At 42.3% G+C, this 25418-nt stretch overlaps 1 protein-coding gene across 2 annotated transcripts in view; it reads right to left on the bottom strand.

The window, feature by feature from the left end:
• LOC124556658 overlaps window positions 1–25418 on the bottom strand; it is a 149719-nt gene that overhangs the window by 42903 nt on the left and 81398 nt on the right. Inside the window, exon 1 of one of the 2 annotated variants that reach the window (XM_047130626.1) lies at window positions 9652–9862. The exons of the other annotated variant lie outside the window; for it this stretch is intronic. Coding sequence (XP_046986582.1) covers window positions 9652–9776 — 125 coding nt within the window. The 5' untranslated portion in view covers window positions 9777–9862. Of the gene's footprint in view, window positions 1–9651; window positions 9863–25418 lie in introns of those variants that run through there. 2 annotated transcript variants of the gene reach the window in all.

The following is a 25418-nucleotide window of genomic DNA, read 5'->3' as shown; positions in this document are numbered from 1 at the left end:
GCCTGCACACATCAACACTGACATTGTAGTGTTGATGACTGGAAACATGTTGCCAGGTCAGACAAGTTTTGTTTCAAATTGTATTGAGTGGATGGATGTGTACGGGTATGGGAACAACCTCATGAATCCATGGATGCTGCATGTCAGCAGGGGATTGTTCAAGCTGGTGGAAGCTCTGCAATGGTGTGGGGCATGTGCAGTTGGAGTGATATGGGAACCCTGATACATCTAGAATGACTCTGACAGACGACATATACACATCGTGTCAGATCACCTGCATCCATTCATGTCCATTGTGTATTCCGACAGACTTGGGCAATTCCAGCAGGGCACTGACACTCCACACTTACAGAATTGCTACAGACTGGATCCAGGAACACTCCTCCTAGTTTAAACACTTCCACTGACCACCAAACTCCCCAGACATGAACATTATTGAGCATATCTGCGCTGCCTTGCAATGTGATGTTCAGAATAGATCACCATTTATGGAGAGCCTTGCAGGATTCATGATGTTCCCTCCAGCACTACTTCAGACATTGGTTGAGTCCATGTCACATCATGCTGTGCCACTTCTGCATGCTGACAGGGGCTCTACACAATATTAGGCTGATGTACCAGTTTCTTTGGCTCTTCGGTGTATATCTACCATTGTCTCCCATCTGTGAACAACACAGAAACCTCCATATTTGACCATGTTCATCCATTTTATGGGCTACAGCATCTTATAGGTGCTCTGTAGTTCCAGCTAGATAATATACCATTGTATTACTCCATAATTAGGCCAGAATTGTTCAAAGAGCTCTCCAAGTCTTTGAGGGAGCTGGGGTTATGCTACAAATCACTTGACATCAGCCCTAATGAGCACATCTGAGATATCATCAACCAAAATGTGCTCTCCTTAGACTAAGCTCTGACAAGTTTCTATGTCTTCTGGGTGGAAATTGAGTAATCATATAATAGAATGGATTCCCAATGCTTTCAAGTGGTCATGAGGTCCATTCCATGTCATATCACTCATGTAACCAGCATGAAGTGGGCTCCCCACCAAATAAAATTAAAGTATCCTCTCTTTCAAGTTCTGAACTCTTCTTGTGTATATATTTGGCTGTTTTCATCCAGACAGTGTCATACTTTGGCAAGCTGACTTGTTTTCATCCTCATGTAATTATGATGACTGATTGACTTCTGTTGGGTGTTGCCTGTATACCGCTCCTTTATAAAATGACAGCCCTCTGGGCTATTCACAAAAGTGTGTGTGTAATTGGAGTCTACATCTACATCTACATCCATACTCCGCAAGCCACCTGATGGTGTGTGGCGGAGGGTACCTTGAGTACCTCTATTAGTTCTCCCTTCTATTCCAGTCTCGTATAGTTTGTGGAAAGAGGGATTGTCGGTATGCTTCTGTGTGGGCTCTAATCTCTCTGATTTTATCCTCATGGTCTCTTCACGAGACATACGTAGGAGGGAGCAAAATACTGAGTGACTCCTCGGTGAAGGTATGTTCTCGAAACTTCAACAAAAGCCCATACCAAGCTACTGAGTGTCTCTCCTGCAGAGTCTTCCACTGGAGTTTATCTATCATCTCCATAACGCTTTCACGATTACTAAATGATCCTGTAACTAAGCGCGCTGCTCTCCATTGGATCTTCTCTATCTCTTCTATCAACCCTATCTGGTACAGATCCCACACTGCTGAGCAGTATTCAAGCAGTGGGTGAACAAGTGTAATGTAACCTACTCCCTTTGTTTTCGGATTGCATTTCCTTAGCATTCTTCCAATGAATATCAGTCTGGCATCTGCTTTACCAATGATTAATTTTATGTTGTCATTCCATTTTAAATCATTCCTAATCCCTACTCCCAGATAATGTATGGAATTAACTGCTTCCAGTTGCTGACCTGCTATATTGTAGCTAAATGATAAAGGATTTTTCTTTCTATGTATTCGCAGCACATTACACTTGTCTGCATTGAGATTCAATTGCCATTCCCTGCACCATGTGTCAATTTGTTGCAGATACTGCTGCATTTCAGTACAATTTTCCATTGTTACAACCTCTTGATACACCACAGCATCATCCACAAAAAGCCTCAGTGAACTTCTGATGTTATCCACAAGGTCATTTATGTATATTGTGAATAGCAACAGTCCTATGACACTCCCCTGCAGCATACCTGAAATCACTCATACTTTGGAAGACTTCTCTCCATTGAGAATGACATGCTGCGTTTTGTTATCTAGGAACTCTTCAATCCAATCACACAATTGGTCTAATAGTCCATATGCTCTTACTTTGTTCATTAAACGACTGTGGGGAACTGTATCGAACGCCTTGCGGAAGTCAAGAAACAAGGCATCTACCTGGGAACCCGTGTCTATGGCCCTCTGAGTCTCGTGGCTGAATAGCGCGAGCTGGGTTTCACACGACCGTCTCTTTCGAAACCCATGCTGATTCCTACAGAGTAGATTTCTAGTCTTCAGAAAAGTCATTATACTCGAACATAATACGCATTCAAAAATTCTACAACTGATCGACGTTAGAGTTATAGGTCTATAGTTCTGCACATATGTTCGACGTCCCTTCTTGAAAACAGGGATGACCTGTTCCCTTTTCCAATCTTTTGGAACGCTACACTCTTCTAGAGACCTTCGGTACACCGCTGCAAGAATGGGGGCAAGTTCCTTCGCGTACTCTGTGTAAAATTGAACTGGTATCCCATCAGGTCCAGCGGCCTTTCCTCTTTTGAGCAATTTTAATTGTTTCTCTATCCCTCTGTCATCTGTTTCAATATCAACCATTTTGTCATCTGTGCGACAATCTAGAGAAGGAACTACAGTGCAGTCTCCCTCTGTGAAACAGCTTTGGAAAAAGACATTTAGTATTTTGGCCTTTAGTCTGTCATCCTCTGTTTCAGTACCATTTTGGTCACAGAGTGTCTGGACATTTTGTTTTGATCCACCTACCGCTTTGACATAAGACCAAAATTTCTTAGGATTTTCTGCCAAGTCAGTACATAGAACTTTACTTTGGAATTCATTGAATGCCTCTGTCCAAGAGAGGGGAGTGTGTGGCAATGCATGTGAACATCTGACAGTTAGTAAAAAATAATAGTGAGGAGGTGGCTGCAATGAAAACTGCAGGCAATAAGACCTCTCTTGTGTCTGTCTAAAATGAAGAGCAGACAACCAAACCAACTGAGATAGGTGGTCAGCTTCAGTTGTAAGTGACCGATATTCCTGTGGGACATATCTGGACCATGTTCCCTGTCCTGGCTTGGTCCCATGGACATTAAGAGATCACCAGTCACAAATTAAGAAAGCACTAGTTACAAAATAAATACAGTTCAATGATAGTATATTACTCATGGAAAGATCTCAGAGAGACAACTAGACCTAGGATACGCTGTAAATGATAGCACTATTTGTTCAGAAGTTGCAAAACATCAGAGAAAGATGGAAAATCATAAAGTGAATGAGGTGGCACAGTGCTTATCACAATGGACTCACGTTTGGGAGGACAATGGTTTAAACCCACATCCAGCTATCTAGATTAAGATTTTCCATGATTTCCGTAAGTCATTTCAGTCAAACACCAGGTTGGTTCCTTTGAAAGGGCATGGCTGACTTCCTTCCCCAACCTTCCCTAATCTGATGGGACTGATGACCTCGCTGTTTGGTACCCTTCCCAAAATAAATCAATCAAAATCATAAATATAGAAAATTTATCACTTTCTATACAAAAGCCAAATGTATCTGAGCAGTAGACCATTTTCAAAGATAGTTTGATGTAGATTTTGAATCCAGTTGCAGAACATTATTTTTTAATCAATATTGTGAATATCTTGTACTACCTTGGTATGTGTTTAAAAATTATAGTTAGATAACATTAATATAGAAAATCCTGATACAGCAAAAGAAATTACAGTAAGACAAAGTAATGGATGTGCCACATGATGTAGTGCATTCAATTGTGCCTGAAAAATTGGCATTTTGCCAGTTCAAAAAAGTATGGAGAAGACAGTCCCAGTATTAGACACCATGTGAAAGGCGGTGCTCTGAACAGTCACACATCGAAATTAAGCTTGCTTTTTTGTGCACTACCTTATAAAGCAAAAAAAGGTTCAATTTATTTAAAATTATGTAAATACCTTTGCTTGTGTCAAAATTCTGGAAGCCTAGCCAGATGGAAAAATGATGTCAATTGACTTGCAACATGGCCATGTTTTGTGTGACAGATTCAAATAAGTAACAAAAATGCAACTTCTATGGCTATTTGCAGTGGTATTCATATGATCCTTCACTACATATGGGCAACACAGAGTAAACAGTGTTGTGCAAGAGCTCCTAGTGAGAGGGCAGTCTTTAATTTTTTTTTGTAGCAGTTGCTTCATTGGTATATGTAGCACAATAGTTGCACAGTTTAGACTGTGAATAATTTTTGTGTAATTTGGATACCAGATATTTTGAGGACAGTTTAGACTTAGTTTATTTTGCTCACCATTGAACTTCATTTATTTTGTACAGATGTTCAGTGTGAGCAGCAGTCTGCAGCTGTTCGCTGATGATGCTGTGGTGTATGGAATGGTGTCATTGTTGGTTGCCTCTAGGAGTATACAAGATGACATAGACAAAATTTCTGGTTGGTGTGGTGATTGGACAATCCCATAACATTCAAAGACAGCATTAGTAGCGTACTGCTTGACACAATCATGTCAATTAGATTCCTAGTTATAATGCTGCAAAGCAGTATACAATGGAATGAGCATATCATGTTAGTAACGGGGAAGACTAATGGCAGACTTTGTTTTATTGGGAGAATTGTAAGAAAAAGTGGTTCATCTGTAAAGGAGACCATGTGTAGAACACTGCTGTGACCCATTCTTGAGTACTGCTTGAGTGTTTGGGACCACTGCTTGGTCAAGTTAAAGGAAGACACTGAAGCAATTTAGAGGTGGCTATTAGGTTTGTTACCAATAGTTCTGATCAACATGAGAGTATTACAGGAATGCTTTGGAAACTTGAGTGGGAATCTGTGAAGGGAAGAGAACATCCTTTCTGTGCAACACTACTGAGAAAATTTAGAGAACTGGCATTTGGAGCTGACTGCAGAATGATTCTGCTTGGTGCCAACATACATCTCTAAGAATGGAAAAATGAGTGGAAGAGGAACGGACAGCAATTGCATAAGAAACCAGAAGCTGGGGCTGCCGAACAGAAAAGGGGGGGGGGGGGGGGATCCCAGCTTCAACCAGGAGACTATCAACAGGGCTAGTAGGGAAGGCACCGGTGGCCAAACGGATACCATGATGGTAGACCGGATCTAGGAGATGCAGTGTGGAAGGAGCAGCCAAACCATAAACTTGACAACCATAGTCCAAGAGAGACAGCACTAAAGCCCGATAATGGCAGAGAAGGATGGAGCGGTCCGCACCCCAAGAGGTGTGGGCAAGGAAGCGAAGGACATTGAGTTTACGGAAACGTCCTACCTTCAGAAGTCTGATATGGGGCAGCCAGGCGAGCTTGTTGTCGAAAAGAAGACCCAGTAAACGAAACTATGGGACCACAGGTAATAGTTGTGCAACGAGATAGAGCTCCGGATCAGGGTGGATCATAGTACGGCGACAGAAGTGGACCACCTACGATTTTAAAGGAGAGAATTGAAACCCATGTGAGAGGGTCCATGCAGAGGCACACCAACAGCTCCCTGGAGCTGCCGCTCTGCAGAGGCCATAGAAGAGGAACTAACCCAAATGCAGAAAACATCCACATACAGAGCAAGGGTGACCAAAGGACCGACAGAGGCCAGGAAAAGAAGTACACTTAATACAGAACCCTGTGGGATGCCATTCTCCTAGGTACATGGAGAACTAAAAACAGTACCAACCCAAACCCTGAATGACTGATGGAACAGGAACTGATGGATAAAAATTTGGAGTGGGCCCCGAAGACCCCACTGATCAAGTGTAAGATGTGATAGCACCAAGCCGTGTCATAGGCCTCGCGAAGGTCGAAAAATACTGCAACCAAATGGCGGCGCTGGGAAAAAGCCTGCCAAACTGCGGATTCCAGGTGAAGTAAATGATTGATCGGAGACCATCCCAATTGAGCCGAAGAGCTACCATCCATTCAAGTAACTTGCAAACAACATTTGTCAGACTAATTGGGTGATAGCTTTCGACAAACAGGGGGTTCTTACCAGGCTTAAGGACAGGAACCACGATACTATCCCTCCACTGAGAAGGGAAGTCACCCTGGAGCCAAATATGGCTAAACACCCCGAGAAGATGTTGCCGTTGTGGAGCACTGAGATGTTGAAGTAGTTGGTTATGAATGGAGTCTGGGCCAGGGGCAATATCATGAGAAGAAGAAAGTGCGGAAAGAAGTTCCCATTCAGTAAAGATTCTGACTGACAAGGGGTAAAACATATGGCGGAAGCTTCGGCCCACTGTTTCTGGTGAAGGAAAGTAGCCGGATAGGAGGCTGATGTTGATGCTGTTGCAAAATGGGCCGCACGATGTTCCGCGATAAACAAAGGATCCGTGCAAAGGCCATCCGGGAGGTGAAGGCCCGGGAGGGTAGACTGTCGATGGCAACCTTGGAGAGAGCGAAGTGTAGCCCATACCTGTGACATAGGGACAATAGAACCGAGGGAAGAAACAAAGCTTTCCCAACACATCCGTTTGCTCTGTTTGATAACGGGCTTTAGCATGAAGGCGTTTAAAGGCAATAAGGTTGGCAACGGATGGGTGCCTCTTAAGGTGTTGAAAAGCTCAACGGCAATCATGGATGGCAATGGAAATGGCCGTACTCCAGCATGGGACTTGTCGGTGGCGAAATGGTCCAGATGAGCACGGTACTCCAAGGCTAGCAGCATGAACAATCGTGTCAGACACGTCACATAGGACATCATTAATACAACCCCACAAAGAGAGAGAAAAAACGACCTGTGCAGTATATAGAGGCCAATCGGCATGTTGGAAAGACCAATGAGGTAACCTGTCCATCGGGGAGCGGGAAGGGAGTGAGAGAATCAATGGGAAGTGGTCACAGGACAGCTTGTGGCGACCAGTGTAATGAAAGGAGGAGGGAGGGAGAAGAAAGAGAAAGATCAATGGCAGAAAAGGTACCATGACTGGCACTGAAATGAGTAGGGGAGCCATCATTAAGAAGGCACAAGTCGTGGTCTGCAAGAAACTGGTCTATGAGAAGACCCCAATTAGATGGAAATCCACTGCCCCACAAGGGATGATGAGCATTAAAATCCCCGAGAAGGAGGAAGAGGGGAGGAAGTTGCTGAAGAAGGGCAGTTAAGGAAGTAGGTGTAAGAGTCCTGTCAGGAGGGAGATAAAGATTGCAAACCATGACCTCAGAGTCCGGGTGGACCCTAACAGCAACCGCTTCCAATGTAGTTTGAAGAGGAATCCACGTGCTAGCAACGTCCATACGGACCAACGTACAAATGCCACCAGAGGCCTGCAGGGGGCTGACCCGATTTTGAAAGAAAACACGGAACCCACAGAGGGTTGTTGAGTGATCATCAGTAAAATGAGATTCCTGCAGAACCACACAAGCTGCAGAGTAAGACAAAATAAGGGATTTCAACTCCGGAAGGTGACGGTAATATCCATTACAATTCCATTGGATAACCAGTCATGCTGCCGGGTCACTACCCGCCACCGGCAAGGAGGGGGCGACATCCATGAACAACAGGTCAGAATCAGGTTACAAAGGTGGGGATGGGACCTCTGGGGACACCAGAGGCTCCTTGTCCCGGGACTTATGTTTCTTCTTCTTTTCCATTTCAGATCGGGAGATGCTGCAGCAAGATCAGGAACAGAAAGATTGGGTGACCTGGGGGCCCACAGACCGTGGTTCTCACAGTCGTCATATGGTAGCAGACCTTTGGCATGGAAGGTGCCGGGAAGGAGTATCCTGGGAGGGGCGCCCTTGACCGGCAGATGCTGAAGAAGTGGGACACTTCTCCGGCTAGGAAGGGGGAACAGTGCCTGGAGTGGAGGGTGTGGGAGCCGCAGGGGAGGGGGGGGAGGAGAGGGGTTTGGGACTAGGGTAAGAGGGGAGGAAGAGGTGAAGATGTAACTAAAGCATAGCTAGATGTCATGGACACAGAGTGAAGACGTGCATACTTCTTACTAGCCTCAGTGTAGGTTACACGATCAAGGGACTTATACTCCTGTATCTCCTTTTCCTTCTTATAAACTGGGCAATCTGGTGAACATGGGGAATGATTGCCATGACAATTAACACACACAGGAGGGGGAACACAGGAACTCCTCTCATGGAGTGAACGTCCACAGTCACCACAGAGAGGGGCCTGCGAACAGCGGGAAGACATGTGTCCAAAACGCAAACACTTGAAACATCTCATAGGTGGTGGGATGTATGGCTTCACGTCACATTGATAAACCATAACCTTTACTTTCTCAGGAAGCGTATCCCCTTCAAAGGCCAGGATAAAGGCACCAGTATCAATGTGATTGTCTTTCGGACCCTTCTGAACACGCTGAACAAAGTGAACGCCCCGGCATCCGAAATTGTCTCACAGTTCATCATCAGTTTGAAGGATGAGGTCCCTGTGAAGAATCACACTTTGAACCATATTCAGAGAGTGGTGGGGGGTTATGGACACAGGAATTGTGCCAAGATGCTTACAGGTACAAAGGGCTGCAGACTGGGCAGCTGAAGCAGTTTTAATCAACAACGAACCTGACCACATCTTGCTCAGAGAGTCCACTTTGCCAAACTTGTCTTCAATGTGTTCCACAAAAAATAAAGGTTTGATATTGGTGAAAGTATCCCCATCAGTTCTGGTGCAAACCAGATAGCGGGGTAAAGGTTTCGCCCCTAGCCGACGAGCCTGACTCTCCTCCCAGGGGTAGCCATGGATGGGAAGGCAAAAGGGGCAGAAGAAGCAGCCCTAAAAAAATCTGATCCATGCAGAGAGATGGCCGCAGAAGAATGGCCAGAGTTCTGGACCCATATGCATTTCATTTGCATAGTGTCTGCCCTGATACCACCCACTCTGATCAGGGGCTCTCCCCAAGTGTGCCGCCCAGCCACAGCAGGAGCCGTCTGGCATGGCAGCTATTGCCGGGAGTTCTGATGCTTCACGACAACAAGCAACCACTCCTAGGCTTACATGAGGAGGACACAGCTCAGGTATCAGAAGTGTGATCCCTGTGTTTTCAACCAAAAGGGGACAAAGCGACCCCACCACATGGGCTGGCTACCATGCTGGCTATGCACTCTAGCATCAGACAACAACGTGAAGGAAAAGGTGGAATGAACTAGGAGGGCACACGTCGGAGACACTAGGTAAGGTGCTCTTTCCCAAATGGCTCACACTATGGAATATAAATTTAGTAATGAAGGTCAAACCCCAGAGGTGGACTAGGGAATGCCAAAAGCATGAGGTGATTATGCAACAAAACCAAATTGCACGGCCAACAAACCAGGAGGATAGCAGGGCCAAATCAAACAAGGACACCAAGAGAGGGAGAGGAGAGGGTGAAGGGGAAGAAGCAAGGAGAGGAGAGGAAACGAGGGGAAGGGCAAGGAAATACAGCCCTGGAAAGAAGGAAGGCTGCAATAGCTCGGGGCCCAGTGCTCGCCATGCATGTACTCACGAAACGACCGTGAGCCCCCTGTGGGGAAAGGTGATGGTGCAAAGTTCCTGACCATCAGTCTTTATGCCAATCTCCTGGATTAGATTCCATAGCTTCTCACTGTGTCTCATGATCTGAGGGCACATGACACTGTCTGTTTGTTGGATGGGGAGTGAAGCTCAGTGGCTCCCTCGGTGCTATCTGGGAGGAGTAGGCTGTGTGGTGCCCACACCAGGTTTCACCCTCTCGCTTTTCTTCGTCCTTAAAAACATAAACCCAGCACTACACTGTACGTGTTATAGTCAAAGTCATTCACACAACACTGATACATACTTGACACTTTGTTACAGGTCAGAGGAAGACAAAAGCAGACCATCTCCATTACAACCTCACCAAGAACAGCAACACAGGAATCCTACATCTGCTCCCCTGTGCTCAGTTCCTGAGTATGGGACTACTTTCACTTTGATGGTGAAATGGAGTGAAGCAACAAACACAAGATTATCATCTCAAATGTATACATTGCTCTATTACTGCAGCAGTTTAGTGAGCTAATCTTTCCTGCAAGGAGTTTTGCTCAAGCTTATTTACCTGGCAGTTGCAGTTAAATTTATTGCAATAAAGTATTTCCAAGAAAGATATTTTCTTCAATATTAAAACCAATTGTTCATCTAAACTTTTTATATGTTTTCTTAATTACTATGCCTGCACTTCACCATACATAATACATAAATTTTCAACTTTTTAACTGGAAGATCTGTAATTCCCACTCTCTTCACTTCCATATAATCAACCTCAACACATCTACATATACATCTACTTGGATGTAATCAGTGTTATTGCATCTACATATGCAACCACACATGAAGAAGTCATTACCAATAACTACAAGGCATAAGATTTTGCATGATGGTATGTGTTGCACAAGACAAACAGAATTTTCATTATTCAGAACAAATGACCCACAACATGTTACATAATTATTTATCACCTCTCTCAGATCAAATGACAACTGGAGTTCAAATACTCACAATCAAATTGAATACTTATGCTTCAAGCTATAGCAATTTTAAACAGAGCAGGCCTACTCCAGGCACTGCCTACAATCTACATCTACAGGATGTTCTCTTCCAGATGATGTAGATACATAGATGCGGAGGGCAGCCAGGCACCTGAGTGGGAACTGCATCTTGAAAATCACAATGATTATTATAGCTTTCATCTGTTATTGTTAATATCAATGTTCATTTTAGTTTAAGGCCGTGATTTTTTCCACCAATAAGAGGAGTTGAGAGGGCAGTTATTCCATAACACTTGCAATCCTCAGTAAGCTCACTCGTAAACTAGAAAACAAACTTTTCTTCAGACATGTATGGTATAAGAGACTAATTTACTACAGTTTTGATATCAGTGACTCACTGAATTCTTTCTGTGCCATGTTACTTAAAATGTAGTTGAGGCACCTGTAAACATAGAAAAGAGACTGGAAATCATATTCCAAAGACAAACCCACACAGTCATAATGAACTTTGTGGTAGTTTATGATTCTCATCACCACCTAAAATATCAGTTTTACACTTTTCCCATTAGACCTACTATAAATTTAAAGCACAAGAGAAGAATTCTAATTAACAGTGTCAATGGACTGTTTCATTGAGATGAAAATTTCTCTGTGAACCAAACATGTCAATATTTTCTCAATTTGGAACCGATCATATTAACAAACAACTAAGTTCTTTTACGTGACACATTTTCTCTCCCACATGCCTATTGGTAACAGTTTGTGAAACTCTCTTAGTATGCATTTGTCACCAAGTGCAAAAAATGTAATCTACCATACAATACAATAGTAACTGTGGTATAAATAGCTGATTTTTTTATGACTGACAGCCTGCAGGTGCATGATTTTCCCAACTGACTGACATCACAGTAGTAATTACAAAAAAAAAAAACTCAGGATATACCAACAGCAGTATTACCCTCCGAATGACTTTCACTTTGATGATTAGAATTTCTATACTACCACCAACAAAATGGTACCATCTATTCCATGCCTAGCTACTATGTCATCAGGAGAAGTGGGCGAAGCCTGTAGGCCTACTTGTTATCTAAAATTTGTCAAAACTGTAGGCATATTTCATGAAATTTGCATTATTAACCATTAACTTCCTTTAAAATGGTCCTACATCTTAAATGAAGAGTAAATGCTTCAACACAAAAGCACATACATCAACATTAAAAGAGAAGGACCACGGGTAGGAAATGGGGATAAAAGCAGTTAACTGAAAACAAAAACTAATTACTACATTATTACTATTATTATTTAAGCAAACAGCAGAATTTCTCTCTGAACTGTCAAACAGCTTTAAACTTTATCTTCAATTTCTCCTAAACCACATTCATTCTTTTATTACAGATGGTGTGTTTCCAATCTCTGACATATTTGTAAATCAAAATTGCCCACTAAAAATGCATATGACTGACTGGACTTTAGTTAAAAAGAACACTAGGCTGTCACTTCCATACAATAATTGTGTGTTTAAGGTATCAGATTCTCTTAAACTTGTAAGTAAATGATCCTCTGTGGGTGTTGGAGAAAACAAATGTTTTACAGTCATTACAGTTGATCTCAGGTTTTCCACCAATGTTTCACAGGCTGTGACCAGCTACAAATGTCAATCCTTGTCTGTCATTACCTACATCAGCTTCCCCACCATCACTGTCACCATTGCAAGCTGCATTACCAGCAAGGACACTGATAAATCATTGTTGTCAATTATGCAATTATCTTTTCTGGAGTCAAGAAAGCTGTCATTATGAGATCCGTGTAATTGCCTTAAATTTCTTAATGGCATACAACTATCATCCTCATAATTACCTAATGTACTTATAGATAGGGATATGTTATTGATTATAATTTTTTCAGTGCTGCTACAGACTGAAAGCAGGCTGGGTTGGTGTTGGAAACACCATGTTGCTTCACATGGTAAAAAACATTCTCCAGTAGGCCTTCATTGAAGGCCCTCATGCTTAAAAAATTGAAGTCTTTTTTTTTTAATCTGTCAAATTCACATCAATGATATTATTGTAGTTTGCCACCCACTTATGAAATTAGACATTTTTGTCTTATCTCCCCTTGTTCCTAGTTGCAACTCTTTCCAGTTTTCAATTTCCTTTAATGTACTGTACCACATTTCAGTATGTGGTGACCCTGGAGAGAGGACACACTTACAAGATTTACCATCTTGTGGATGATGACGAGTGCTGTTTTGTGAATCTAAGAGGTAATCTGTCTTCTCAACAAATTCTGCAAAGTATATTGACTCTGCAGGTAAAATCAACTGTATGACTAAGCTGGGCTGCATCTACCATAACTTTCATTTTAATAAAAGAATCCTTAAAGTCAAAACGACTCCTCTGTAATTTTTGCGAGTCGTAAACATCTTCTGCTGATGCAGAAGAAAAGTCCTAATTCAAATTCAAGACTGGCCTTTTTTTTTTAAGCCCAAACTGCATTTTGTTTCTAGTCAATTATTAATAGCATTCTTTAATACGTAGGTGTGGGACGTCACAAATCACAGCAATACATAAAAAATTAAATTGGACTGGATTCACTGGATTTCTCACTAGGTAGTCCCTTCAGTGCTCTCTGATTGGTTGTACCCTGCTAACAAGCTGTAAAACCTATCTTCAGCTCTGAAAATTCCTGGAAGATTAAAACTGTGTGCTGGACCAACACCTGAACTCAAGACCTTTGCCTTTCGCTGGCAAGCGCTCTACCATCTGAGCTACCCAAGCACGACTCATGCCCCATCCTCACAGCTTCACTTCTGTCAGTACCTCGTCTCCTACCTTCCCAACTTTACAGAAGTTCTCCTGTGAACCTTGCAGAACTAGCACTCCTGAAAGAAAGGATATTGCAGAGACATGGCTTAGCCACAGCCTGGGGGATGTTTCCAGAATGAGATTTTCACTCTGCAGTGGGGTGTATGCTGATATGAAACTTCCTGGCAGATTAAAACTGTGTGCCAGACTGAGACTCGAACTCTCATTCTGGAAACATCCCCCAGGCTGTGGCTAAGCCATGTCCCCACAATATCCTTTCTATCAGTAGAGTTAGTTCTGCAAAGTTCACAGGAGAGCTTCTGTAAAGTTAGGAAGGTAAGAGACGAGGTACTGGCAGAAGTAAAGCTGTGAGGATGGGGCGTGACTTGTGCTTGGGTAGCTCAGATGGTGGAGCACTTGCCTACGAAAGGCAAAGGTCCCAAGTTTGAGTCTCGGTCCAGCACACAGGTTTAATCTGCCAGGAAGTTTCAGATGCCTCACAGAAGGAAGGGAAAAATGAACTGACAGATACTTGTATAGGCAAGGGGTTGCTTATATAAGGACAGAGCAATTGCCTTGTCGTCAGATGTCCATTGCCTAGTATTTGCTGGTTGATGGCAGTTCCTTAATTGGCTGTTAATGAAATCTCTGGCAACAGAATTGAAATTGTTTTCTGTGAAAAAAGAAACATTGCTATCATACAAATCTTTGAGTGTTATAGTTCATTTTTCCCATGATGTGGCTTTGCTTCTGGTAGCCTTGTTAAGGCATTCCTAAGAATCTTAGACATTTTAGATCTTCTGGGACTTAAGTCTGCTTTTGAAACTCCACTACACACAACTCCACTTTCCTCATTAAAAGATGTGTCAGCTAAGCATGTATACCCCTTATCTGTGGATTAATTTTGAGAGGAAACAAAATTTATGAAGTGTACCACTCAAAGAATTACACAGATCAGTGCAACTAGTGCTTGGTAATTCACTAATAATATTTTCACTTCTTGTACTAACAGCTGTAGAATAAACACTTGCCACAGCATAGCTAATGCTTGGTAACTCACTTAACACCTGTTTCACATGATCCACTTCTGATATTTGCAACTACATAATGAACACTTGGCAGGTGTTTTGGGAACACGTGTTGAACCTACGTAATATTGAAATGAACAGCTTGGGAATTTATAGGAGTATTTAAAGGTCAATTTTTTTGTATGGAATATTCTGAAAAACACAAAATTATTTACTGCATTCACAAGAAACAACTGTTAATAACTCATCAATCTTATTCAAATAAACAAACGGAAACCACACATCTTAATTCATGATTTCCATATAGCTTTCACTGCTGTAGGGTGGAGTAGTTGCTTTATTTGCAAATGCTTCCAACATGCTGCTAAGTTAAAGATGTGTAAGATACTAGAATGTAAACGATCTTTTTATTACAACTATGGTACCAAACTTTAGAGGTTGCTTCTTCTCTAATTATAGGGTCTATAATTTAAAACAGCTACCAGCCACACGTATTGTTTGAAAAAGATAATTTAAAGCAAATCATTACTGTTTTCAGTTTTTTAAAAATCCACATTCTGATGTCTCTAAAGGATTTTATTCCTTTCCTGCTACATCTCGTTTTATAGTCGTTACTTTTTTGTTTTAAATTAGTAAACTTACGAGAGATGCTTTTTTTTTTTAACCGTAATAGAAACATACAAGACTACCGTAAAGTAAATAAGACATGAAATTTGTCGAAATCTTACCTGGTTTACACAAGTTTTTGGCACATTTGATGCTTCACTTAACTTAATATCACTGCATTTGTTTATATGAAGGTTGAAAAAAAAATCTCTGCCCAGTTAACCGAATTTTAAACAGAAAACTTGTAATCTTAGTTCACAAAATTACAAGTTTTCTGTTAAAAATTCGGTTAACTGGGCAGAGATTTTTTTTTTTTTTATTAGTTCACAAAAAGTGGTGTAAGGCTAGTTCACGTCCGTAGTAGAATACTACATGCGCACCCTGGGTAACGCTAAATGAACTAGCACTAAAGGCAACCAGATAATCCAGATAATCCTGTGCTGGATCTCCTGGTAAACACATCATGAAAGATACCGACCAAATGAACAATGAAGAATTGACTAGAGCACTCGGACCATGCCTCCGAGTCTGCCACCTAAACATTGAAGGCATAAGTAGGAGCAAATGTGAATTTCTCCAGAGAGTTCTCACTCAGAACAAAATCGACGTAGTCGCGATACAAGAGACTCATGCGGAAAACATAGATCTGCTGGCCTCTAGAGGAAAAATCCCTGGATTTGAGATACTGGGAGCCACCTATCACCGCAATTACGGCGTGGCAACCTACATACAAAATAAGATAGAAAATGCTTCCCTGTGTAAGATATCTACAGACAACAACATACATGAAGTTGCTGTCAAAATTGGCGAGACCACTATAGTTAACATCTATAAGCCTCCCGGCTGTCCATGGCCTCCAGAAGTACTCCAAGAATATCCCCACCCTGCTATCTACGTAGGAGACTTTAATAGTCACCATGAGAACTGGAAGCACGCACGAAACAACCAGAACGGTGAATCCCTGATGAGCTGGAGTGAGGAGACTAACACCCACCTGATTTTCGACGCCAAGGACCGCGGAACATTTCTATCAGCAGCATGGAGACGAGATTATAACCCTGATTTATGTTTTGTCACTAAAAACAAAAACAACCAACCGCTAGCCGCAACTCGTGAAGTCCTGTCTGATTTCCCACATAGCCAGCATCGCCCTGTTATCTTAAAAGTCGGAATTAACATCCCAATCATAAAATCCTTTCCTCGCCCACGATGGAATTTCCAGAAGGCAGACTGGGCCTCCTTTGCAGAAAACCTTGACAAGTGTCTAGGTTGGATACCCCCGACTAGGGACAACTATGACAGATTTGTGGGAGCAGTCATCGCCACGGCTAAGAGGAATGTACCCAGAGGCTACCGGAAAGAGTACATCCCTGGCTGGAATGAGGGATGCGAAGACCTGTACCAGGAATTTACAGAAACCAACAACTAAGAAATCGTGGACGAACTGTTGCACAGCTTAGACGCAGCTCGACGGGAAAAATGGATGGACAACGTGGGGAATCTAGATTTCACTAAATCCAGTAGGCAAGCATGGACCCTACTCCGTAACCTGGGAGGCAGTAAACATAAAATAAAAGACACCCACCCGATAACCCCTAACAATGTGGCTGCACACATAGTTAGAACCTCAAGAGCACCAAGGGACAGAACACACACCACGACCGTCAAACGTGAATTAAGATTCTTAAAACAAAGGCCATCGCCTACCTCCGAATTTTCCCAGCCTATCACAGCGGAAGAAGTTGCAGCAGCCTTGTCAAAAATCAAAAGTGGCAAGGCTCCCGGCTTCGATGGCATCCACCCGGAACTCCTACTTCACTGTGGAAAATATACTAGAACATGGCTCGCAAACTTCTTAACAGATATTTTAGAATTGGGTAATATCCCACACCAGCTTAAACGAGCAAAGATTATAGCAATACTAAAGCCAGGCAAACCTAATGACATGCCCCAAAACTACTGCCCTATCGCTCTGCTGAACTGTGTCTATAAGCTGTTGGAACGTATCATCTACAATAGAATAGGCGGAAAAATTCTTGAAGTGGTACCGATTGAACAGGCAGGTTTTCGACCCAACCGCAGTTGCACCGACCAGATCCTCTCCCTAGCAACTCATATAGAGGCGAGCTTTCAGAAAAAACTCAAAACATCAGTAGCCTTTATTGGCCTATCAGCCGCTTATGATACCGTTTGGCGACAAGGTCTGATATTTAAGTTGCTGCGGGTCATACCATGTAATAAGCTGGCCAACCTCATTGATAACATGCTCACAGATAGAAGTTTCAGAGTCATAATGGGTGACTTAAAAAGTGACCAAATGAAGCTCAACAATGGTTTACCACAAGGCTCCGTTCTGGCGCCATTGATGTTTAACCTCTACATATCTGACTTACCTGAAACCACTTCTCAAAAATTCGGATATGCCGACGACTGGGCAATAGCTGTAAGAGGCAGATCAATGGAGGCAACAGAAAACACATTAACTGCGGATCTAACAAAGCTGGGAGATTACTTCCGAAGGTGGAGATTACGGCCAAACGCGACAAAAACGGAGGTGACGTGCTTTCATCTCGACAATGCCCAACCAAAAAGAAAGCTCAACGTTCATTTCGAAAACAGGCAGCTAAACCATAATAATTACCCCAGATATCTAGGCGTCACCTTTGACAGAACCCTAACATTCAAGGAACACCTACGTAATACAGCCGCAAAACTTAAAACTCAAAATAATATCATACAGAAGCTATGTGGGACCACGTGGGGCTCTTCCGCGGCTGTACTGAGATCTTTGGCTCTGGGACTTGTCTACACAACAGCAGAATATGCCGCACCGGTATGGCTAAACAGTAAACACACAGGCTTGATCGATGCTCAACTAAACTACACAATGAGGATGATATCAGGAACAATAAAGCCAACGCCTTTACACTGGCTACCTATACTGTGCAACATTCCCCCACCGGACCTGCGCAGAGAGAACGCTCTCTTACGCGAGTATGGAAAAGTGCTGAACAACGAGAAACTGCCAATCCATAAGGATGTTCCTGCCCTGGAGATGAACAGATTGCGCTCAAGACACCCCTCTTTAAAAAAGGCAAAAAATACGCATCCTCTCAACCCGGATTATGGCAACCTCTGGAAAATGCGGTGGAGAGAATCTGTGCCCCAAAACCTGCAGAATATGCCATGCATCAATGTCCAACCACCAGGATTCAATTTGCCAAGGAAAACTTGGACGACCCTGAATCGAATTCGGACAAATAACAGCAGATGTGCAGACAGCCTCCACAGGTGGGGTAAAATCACCACCCCGAGATGTGACTGCGGTGCGGACCGGCAGACGATTCGTCACATCGTGGAAGACTGCCCTCTGAGACGTTTTGCAGGAGACCCCAATGAGTTTCTGACCGCGACTGAAAGCGCAATAGACTATGTCACAAATCTGGATGTTTGTTTGTGAACTTTTGTTTATTATATACACTACTTTTAAACACTTTTATATCTACAACAATATGTTACACACTGTGACTACTCTTTATTTCTGTGTCTTATGATTTTTATGTCTTTTCTATATGATGTGTTATATGCCATAAGCTAAATAAATAAATAAATAAAATAAGTTCACAAAATCTATGGCTACGAAACGAAGCCTTAGCGGGAAAATAACAAAATCTGTAGGTGCCATCTAAGATGGATTTGTAATAAATCTGAAGCCGGTGATGGTTTGATTTAAATAAACTTTTTTGAACCATACTTCCAGCTAGTCGCTGTTTTACATTCTAAATTTTATAACTGTACTGCAGCCAAGCTTCCTGCAATAGCTCCTTCTAACTTTCCCTAACAAAAACAGTCTCGAAGTAATTTGTATCCACCATTTTACGGCCTCCTTAAGTGGCCAACCCTCCTCCTTTATCCGGTCTTGGGACCGCCAACAGCATCTGCAGAGGTACTCAACTCACTCTACTGAAGCTGCAGGTGCAGTTAAAGGTGTTACCACCCAGAAACGATTAATTCACACTTTAATTTACAGTGTACTAAGAACAAAAGAAGTTTTCATTTATGTTGCAATCATCACTTCGGACTCAAACCAGAATGTAATTTATACGTTGAGAGAATGTCAGTACGTACGAGCGTGGAACCACTACAGTGAAATATATCAGTCTTTTGTTTCTGTGAGTGCACCGATAGCATATCTTGAATCAGATTTTTTATTTTATGTCTCAGTTTCCTAGATAAATAATGTGGCACATCAATGGTTTAATAAACTAGTACAAGTACAGGCACCTACAACAGCTTACCAATCAGCCGATACGTAGTGTTTCTTAACTTCTAAACGAGATGGCACCACATCTATTCTATATCTCTGATGTAAACGACGGCATGCACGCGACACATGTGGCTCAACTCTCTGCGGCTCACTTCATTACTGTCGCTCATGCACGCCAATGCCACTAGCCAACCCCATGCCGAGGAGTAGGAATGGATTAAGAGGCAAGATTGCTGCTGCTGTTGAGCTCCTGCTAAATGCAGTCAGGAGCAACGGTTGTGGCAACAAGAAGAAGAAGTGGAAGCCTGTGGCACAATTACAGTGCTATAAGTGCCAAAAGCTGGGACATATAGCCAGGGAATGCGACGGCATGGTTGCGTGTGTTAAGTGCAGGCAACCGCACGACACACGGAACTGCACCAAACCAAGAGGTACTGCAGCAGCGTGCATAAATTGCGGGGGCTCGCACACCGCAAACGCAAGCAGCTGCAGCTATCTGAAGATGTGGAAGCAGTGGAAGTTGGCCACCACATACGTAGAGGTGGCCCAACATGAAGAAAAGGTGGACACCCTGCCCTCCGACCTTAGTAGGGAAAGCGGGCTGCGCCATCAAGATGACGTGGACGCCATCCGCCAAGCGCTGCGGGAAGCCAACAAGGACTCAATCACCGTGCTCAAATCTGCCATGGCAGAGGAGAGAGTGGCCCTGAGAGCAGAACTAGAAGAGATGCGTCAGGAGGTGACTCAACTAAGGGTCGCCTTGTACCTCGCGTACCGCATGATGCCGGATGCGGCACCAACCCCCACCAGTACAAGGCTAGACACAGCAACACAAACGACCACCTCCCTGGTCGACGCGGCAACGCAGGTTGCTAGGGAGGTGGTCATGCAGTCGGGGAAAACCACCAACAACAAGGAGACGGCCCCCACGGAAGCAGTCATCACTCCTGTCTCTGCGGAAACGAGTGCCAATGGAGACCAAGGGAAAAGAAGAAAACGAGCTGTTTGAGTGCCTCCCCTTCACCAACAAGAACTGTGTGAGGGAGGTGCTCACCAAGATCACAGATTCCCTGCGCGACGGTAGCTACCCCCACCATGATCATCCTTACCCTTTCACGGTAGATAACATCCCTCCCCTTCCTCATAAACCTTATCCGTTCCACTGGGGGTGCAAACCCTTGAACCAGAAGCTGAACAGGAGGGAACTCGTCAGGCGTGGAGATCTGGAGCTAATAAACAAACACCCGATCTTCACTGATGAGGACTGGCTGTACATGACTGAGCAAGCAGTCATGTACATCCAGCAACAGACGCCGCCAGTGGACTTCTCCCGCCTGAAGAAAATAGAATTCGGGCAGCCAGGAAGCAGTAAGAAGAAGAAGAAGAAGAAGAAGAAGCCGCCGGAATCAGCCGGCAGATAAATTTCTGCATCCACAGAAACCAGAGGCCAATCCAACACATGAAGAAAAAACATTCCCAACAGAGAGGACTTCAGGAGGAACAGCTCAACCAGCTTAAACTCCTTACCTCTGGCCAAGGCAGGCCCGTCAGTATAGTGAGTGTGTGAGTGAGTGAGTGAGTGAGTGGCAACCTCAAGGTTAAGTGCCATGGAGGTATACCTGTAAGCAGCTCAATTGACATAAGTGATGTCATTACCTGTTGGCCACAGCATTTATACAGACCTGCTCTCAGCTGTTATTTTGACCGTCAAGTCAATACAGATTGCTTGAATGAAGCCTCCATTATGAGAATTAAATGTACAAACAAGGCTCGAATGTGAATAATCTCGATTATGGTGACATACTAATCCGTAGCGTTGTCATAGTTACACAGATAAGGGTCATACGTGATGGACTTACACCAATTGATTAAGAATTATTAGTTGAATGGCAGAGTGATTTATAGTATAACATATATTACGCCTTCAGAACAATGTCTCTAAATGCTTTTTAACATATTAAGTGCAGCTTATTAATGAACTACCACTCAGATGTTGGCAGTACAAATTTGTTTTTGCACCCATACCAGTAGTAACAAATGCGGAAAAACGAATCAAAGATGGTAAAAGATACGCAGTGGAATGCCCCTTGCATTTTTCCAGTTTGTGTACGGTATCTGTCCGTAATATGCATGTGTATGGTGCATGGTGGAGAGTACCTTGTATATAAATCATTTCCTTTCCTGTCCCCCTCGCAAATAGAGTGAGATAAGAAAGACTATCAATATGTCCCCATAAGAGCCCTGATTCCTTATATCTTCTAAATTTTCTCATTAGTGTACTACAAAAAGAACATTGTCTTTCCTCCAGGTATTCTCATATGAGTTTGCCAAACTTATTCATAATACTTGCACATTGTTTGAACCTACTGGTAACCTATCTAGCAGTCCACCTCTGAGTCACTTGAACGTATTGGCTTAATCTGACCTGGTGGGGATCTCAAACGCTGAAGCAGTACTCATGAATGAGTCACCCAAGTGTTCTACATGAGTGGTCTAAGTGATGTCTCCCTCACTCCCAATCTTGCAAACCATATCCATCTTCCCAGAGGATGTAATGAATGGTCCTGAAAGCTAAAAATAGTTTTTTGTTCACGTTCTGTTTTTATCATATACTTTATACAAAGCATTTCGTAATTGTACAAAGAGTACTGTCAGCCTTACATATAACAGTAACATTAAAATTCTATTTAAATCGAACCTTAGTGTTAAACAGCATATGCATCCTTGAGTCAAAACATTATGCTTGTTATAATTAATTATAGAAGGAGAAGCTAATAAGATAATTTTTTACATTGTATTTCTTTAATATCTTAGGATTTCCAGTTTTCTGCCTGATGTCTAGCAGCACCTGTTACAGACTTTTGTATCAGAATGTGAAATTCCATTATGAATCATAGGCAGAGATGCACAGTCTACATGGACATTATTTTTACTTCCAGTATTTTGCAAGTTCATTTCACTGAACATAGTAAATTTACCCCTATTGTTAACAACAAGTATTATTAGGGAGTAAATATATTGACATGTAAGTCTAAGACTTCCAAGGACCCTGAAGAGTTTTTGTAAGATGCTGAGCTATTAGTTTTACACAATAACTTTACTCACATGGCCAAAAATTTCTGTTAACTTGTCACATCAAATTTGTATAAAATCCAAAGCTTTTCATAACAGCCTCCATCACCATATGGCATATGCTAATGTGACGTTCTCTGCATTCGTAGGCTATATTTGTGTTGCTGTCCAACATAGCTTGCAGCACCATCACTCATATCAGATGATGAATATCATACAGAATAGGTATGCAGATATATGAGTGGTTTGAAGACTTCTTAAGTAACAGAACCCAGTACATTGTCAACGATGGCGAGTATTCATCAGAGACAGGGGTATCATCAGGAGTGCCCCATGGAAGTGTGATAGGACTGCTATTATTCTCTGTGTATGTAAATGATCTGACAGACAAGGTGAACAGCAATTTGCAGCTGTTTGTTGATGATGCTGTGGTGTATGGGAAGGTGTCTTTGTTGAGTGACCTTAGGAGGATACAAGACAAATTAGACAAAGTTTCTAGTTGGTGTGATGAATGGCAGCTAGCTCTAATGTAGAAAAACATATGTAATGCAGGTGAGTTGGAAAAACAATTGTGTTATGTTCAAAATATAGCATTACAGTTATAGTGTTTAAATATCTTGGCATAATGTAGCAATACAATATGAAATGGAACGGGGATGTAAGGGTAGTAGTACATAAGGTATTAACGGTTGACTTTGGTTTATTGGGAGAGTTTTGGAAAAGTGTAGTTCATCAGTAAAGGACTCTGCACATAGGACACTAGTGCAACACATACTTGAGTACTGCTAGAGTGTTTGGGATCCCCACCAGGATTAAAGGAAAACGCTGAAACAATTCAGAGGTGGGCTGCTAGATTTGTTACTGGTAGTTTTGAACAGTGTGCAAGTGCTATGGAGATGCTTTGGGAACTCAAATGGGAATCCCTGGAGGGAGAGCAATGTTTGTTTTGAGGAACACTGTTGGGAAAATTTAGAGAATTGTCATTTGAAGCTGACTGCAGAACGATTTTACTGCCACTAATGTACATTTAACGTAAGGTCCACATGGATAAGGTGAGAGAAATTAGGGCTCATATGGAGGCATTTAGACAGTCATTTTCCCCTCTCTCTATGTGTGACTGGAACAGGAAAGGAAATGAATAAAATCTTGGTTTTCAAGCCATGTCAATTTGAAAACTCCAAGAAAACAAAATGACTAGTAGTGGTCCAAGATACCCTCTGCCACACTACACATGGTGGCTTGCAGAGTATGTGTGTAGATATAGAAATATATAAAGTTTTCCTCTGCAATATTTCTTTCTCAAGTGAATTGCTTTAGTTATACTACTTAATTTGAATTTTTCAAAAATATGTTTATATTCATATATATTAAATTATGTGTGGCATTTGATCTGTTCTTGTATCTAGCTAAGCCTAAAAAAGACAGTAAACAAATAAATAAATTGCTAAGTGCTTTACCAGTGTCTCTTGAAGTTGCAGCCATACAGTCTAATTTCTACTGCTTCCCTAATCGCAGACACCCAACAGTTGGAATAATGTGCCTGAATCCTTGTCTGTACAGACAGTCTTCTGTTTCTTCATTAGACTGTTCTTGGGAACTGCTGTTTTTAGTGTTTCTGTGTTTAAGGTGGCAATGTTCAACACAGCAATTAGCAACAGTCTGTATAGACTCCCCTACATAACAGATGCTGCACTTGCAAAGAATGTTATAAATCTCCGGTACTCTGAGGCTGAGAGTATTTTTGACAGATCATGTTTCTTTAATTTTCCTGGTTGGCTAGAAGAGCGGTCTGATTCCTTGGCCAGTTTAGACTCTACTCATCTTACTCATTGTTACACCACAGAATGAAAGTTGTTCTATGTGCTAGACCACATGGGTTGGTTGAATCGTATCAGGCCTTGGTTTCCTTGGCAGATTTGACCTAATCACACAGTGCATTAGGGTGGGGGTGGGGATGGGTTGGATTTTGCATGAGTAATGAAAAGGTGAGCAGGCATGGGCAAGGGAAGAACTAAGCTAAATAGGAAATAAAGGGGTGAGGGTGAGGGCTTGGGGTGATGAGGTGTTCAAAGCCATAGTAGATAATATCACAATATTATGATAACACTGCGGACCACATGTCCTAATGCATAACTGCAATTTTTATAGCAGTGTACTTTATGAATTAATAGCAAGCCTGCTTTCATCTGGTAATTTGTTAGATAGCCAATATATATATTACATATTATCTCAAAGAATTCAAACATTACAAACAATCTCATGCTTGGCTGAATATGCAAACACATACAACATTTCATTAATACTCCATGAAGATAAAAAAATAAGTCATTAATTATACACAACAGTAAACAATATCCAAATACAGGGAGAAAACAGAAAGCCTTCACCTGACTGCAAAACCACAGGGCAGATTGGTTTCACAAAGACCATATTACTGCAGCCAGCACCTAATGACTATCAACACCAGTCATTATAAGATGGCATCTACATTTACTTGTTAGTGTTGGCATTTGCAGTCACCAGTACCAGGAACAGTAAAATGGTGTCTGTCTGGCCTGTGGTTCCACAATCAAATGAAGGTACCATTCCCTTCTGCCCTTGTTTCATGTGCCTCCCTGTGCTAAGTCCCTCTCTCCCCTTTCCTCCCATAGCTTAAGTTTAATTTATTTTCAATTTATGTCTTCCTTTGATCATGCATGGTCACTTTCCATTTAATCATGCACAATCAACTCCACCTTTTTTCCTTCCTCCCCCCCCCCTCCTCTCCCCTGTGCATCCCACAAGTAATCATTGTAAAAATAAACTGACGTGGTGTTTTTTAACCACTGACAGAATATATGATTTCTTAGTAAATATGAAAAACAGTACTATAATTTTATTGCTATTCATGGCGTATTCAAACACATGTCATTTTCCTACATTTAATGGTGCTGTACATGATCCCTTCTAAGGCCTGGTGAACACTATTGCTGCTCTTCATTGCATTTTTG

This window comes from Schistocerca americana, chromosome X (genome assembly GCF_021461395.2).
Source record: "Schistocerca americana isolate TAMUIC-IGC-003095 chromosome X, iqSchAmer2.1, whole genome shotgun sequence".
Classification (NCBI taxonomy): Eukaryota; Metazoa; Arthropoda; class Insecta; order Orthoptera; family Acrididae; genus Schistocerca; species Schistocerca americana.
The sequence above is the reverse complement of the archived record's forward strand: the minus strand, read 5'-3'. Positions and strand labels throughout refer to the sequence as shown.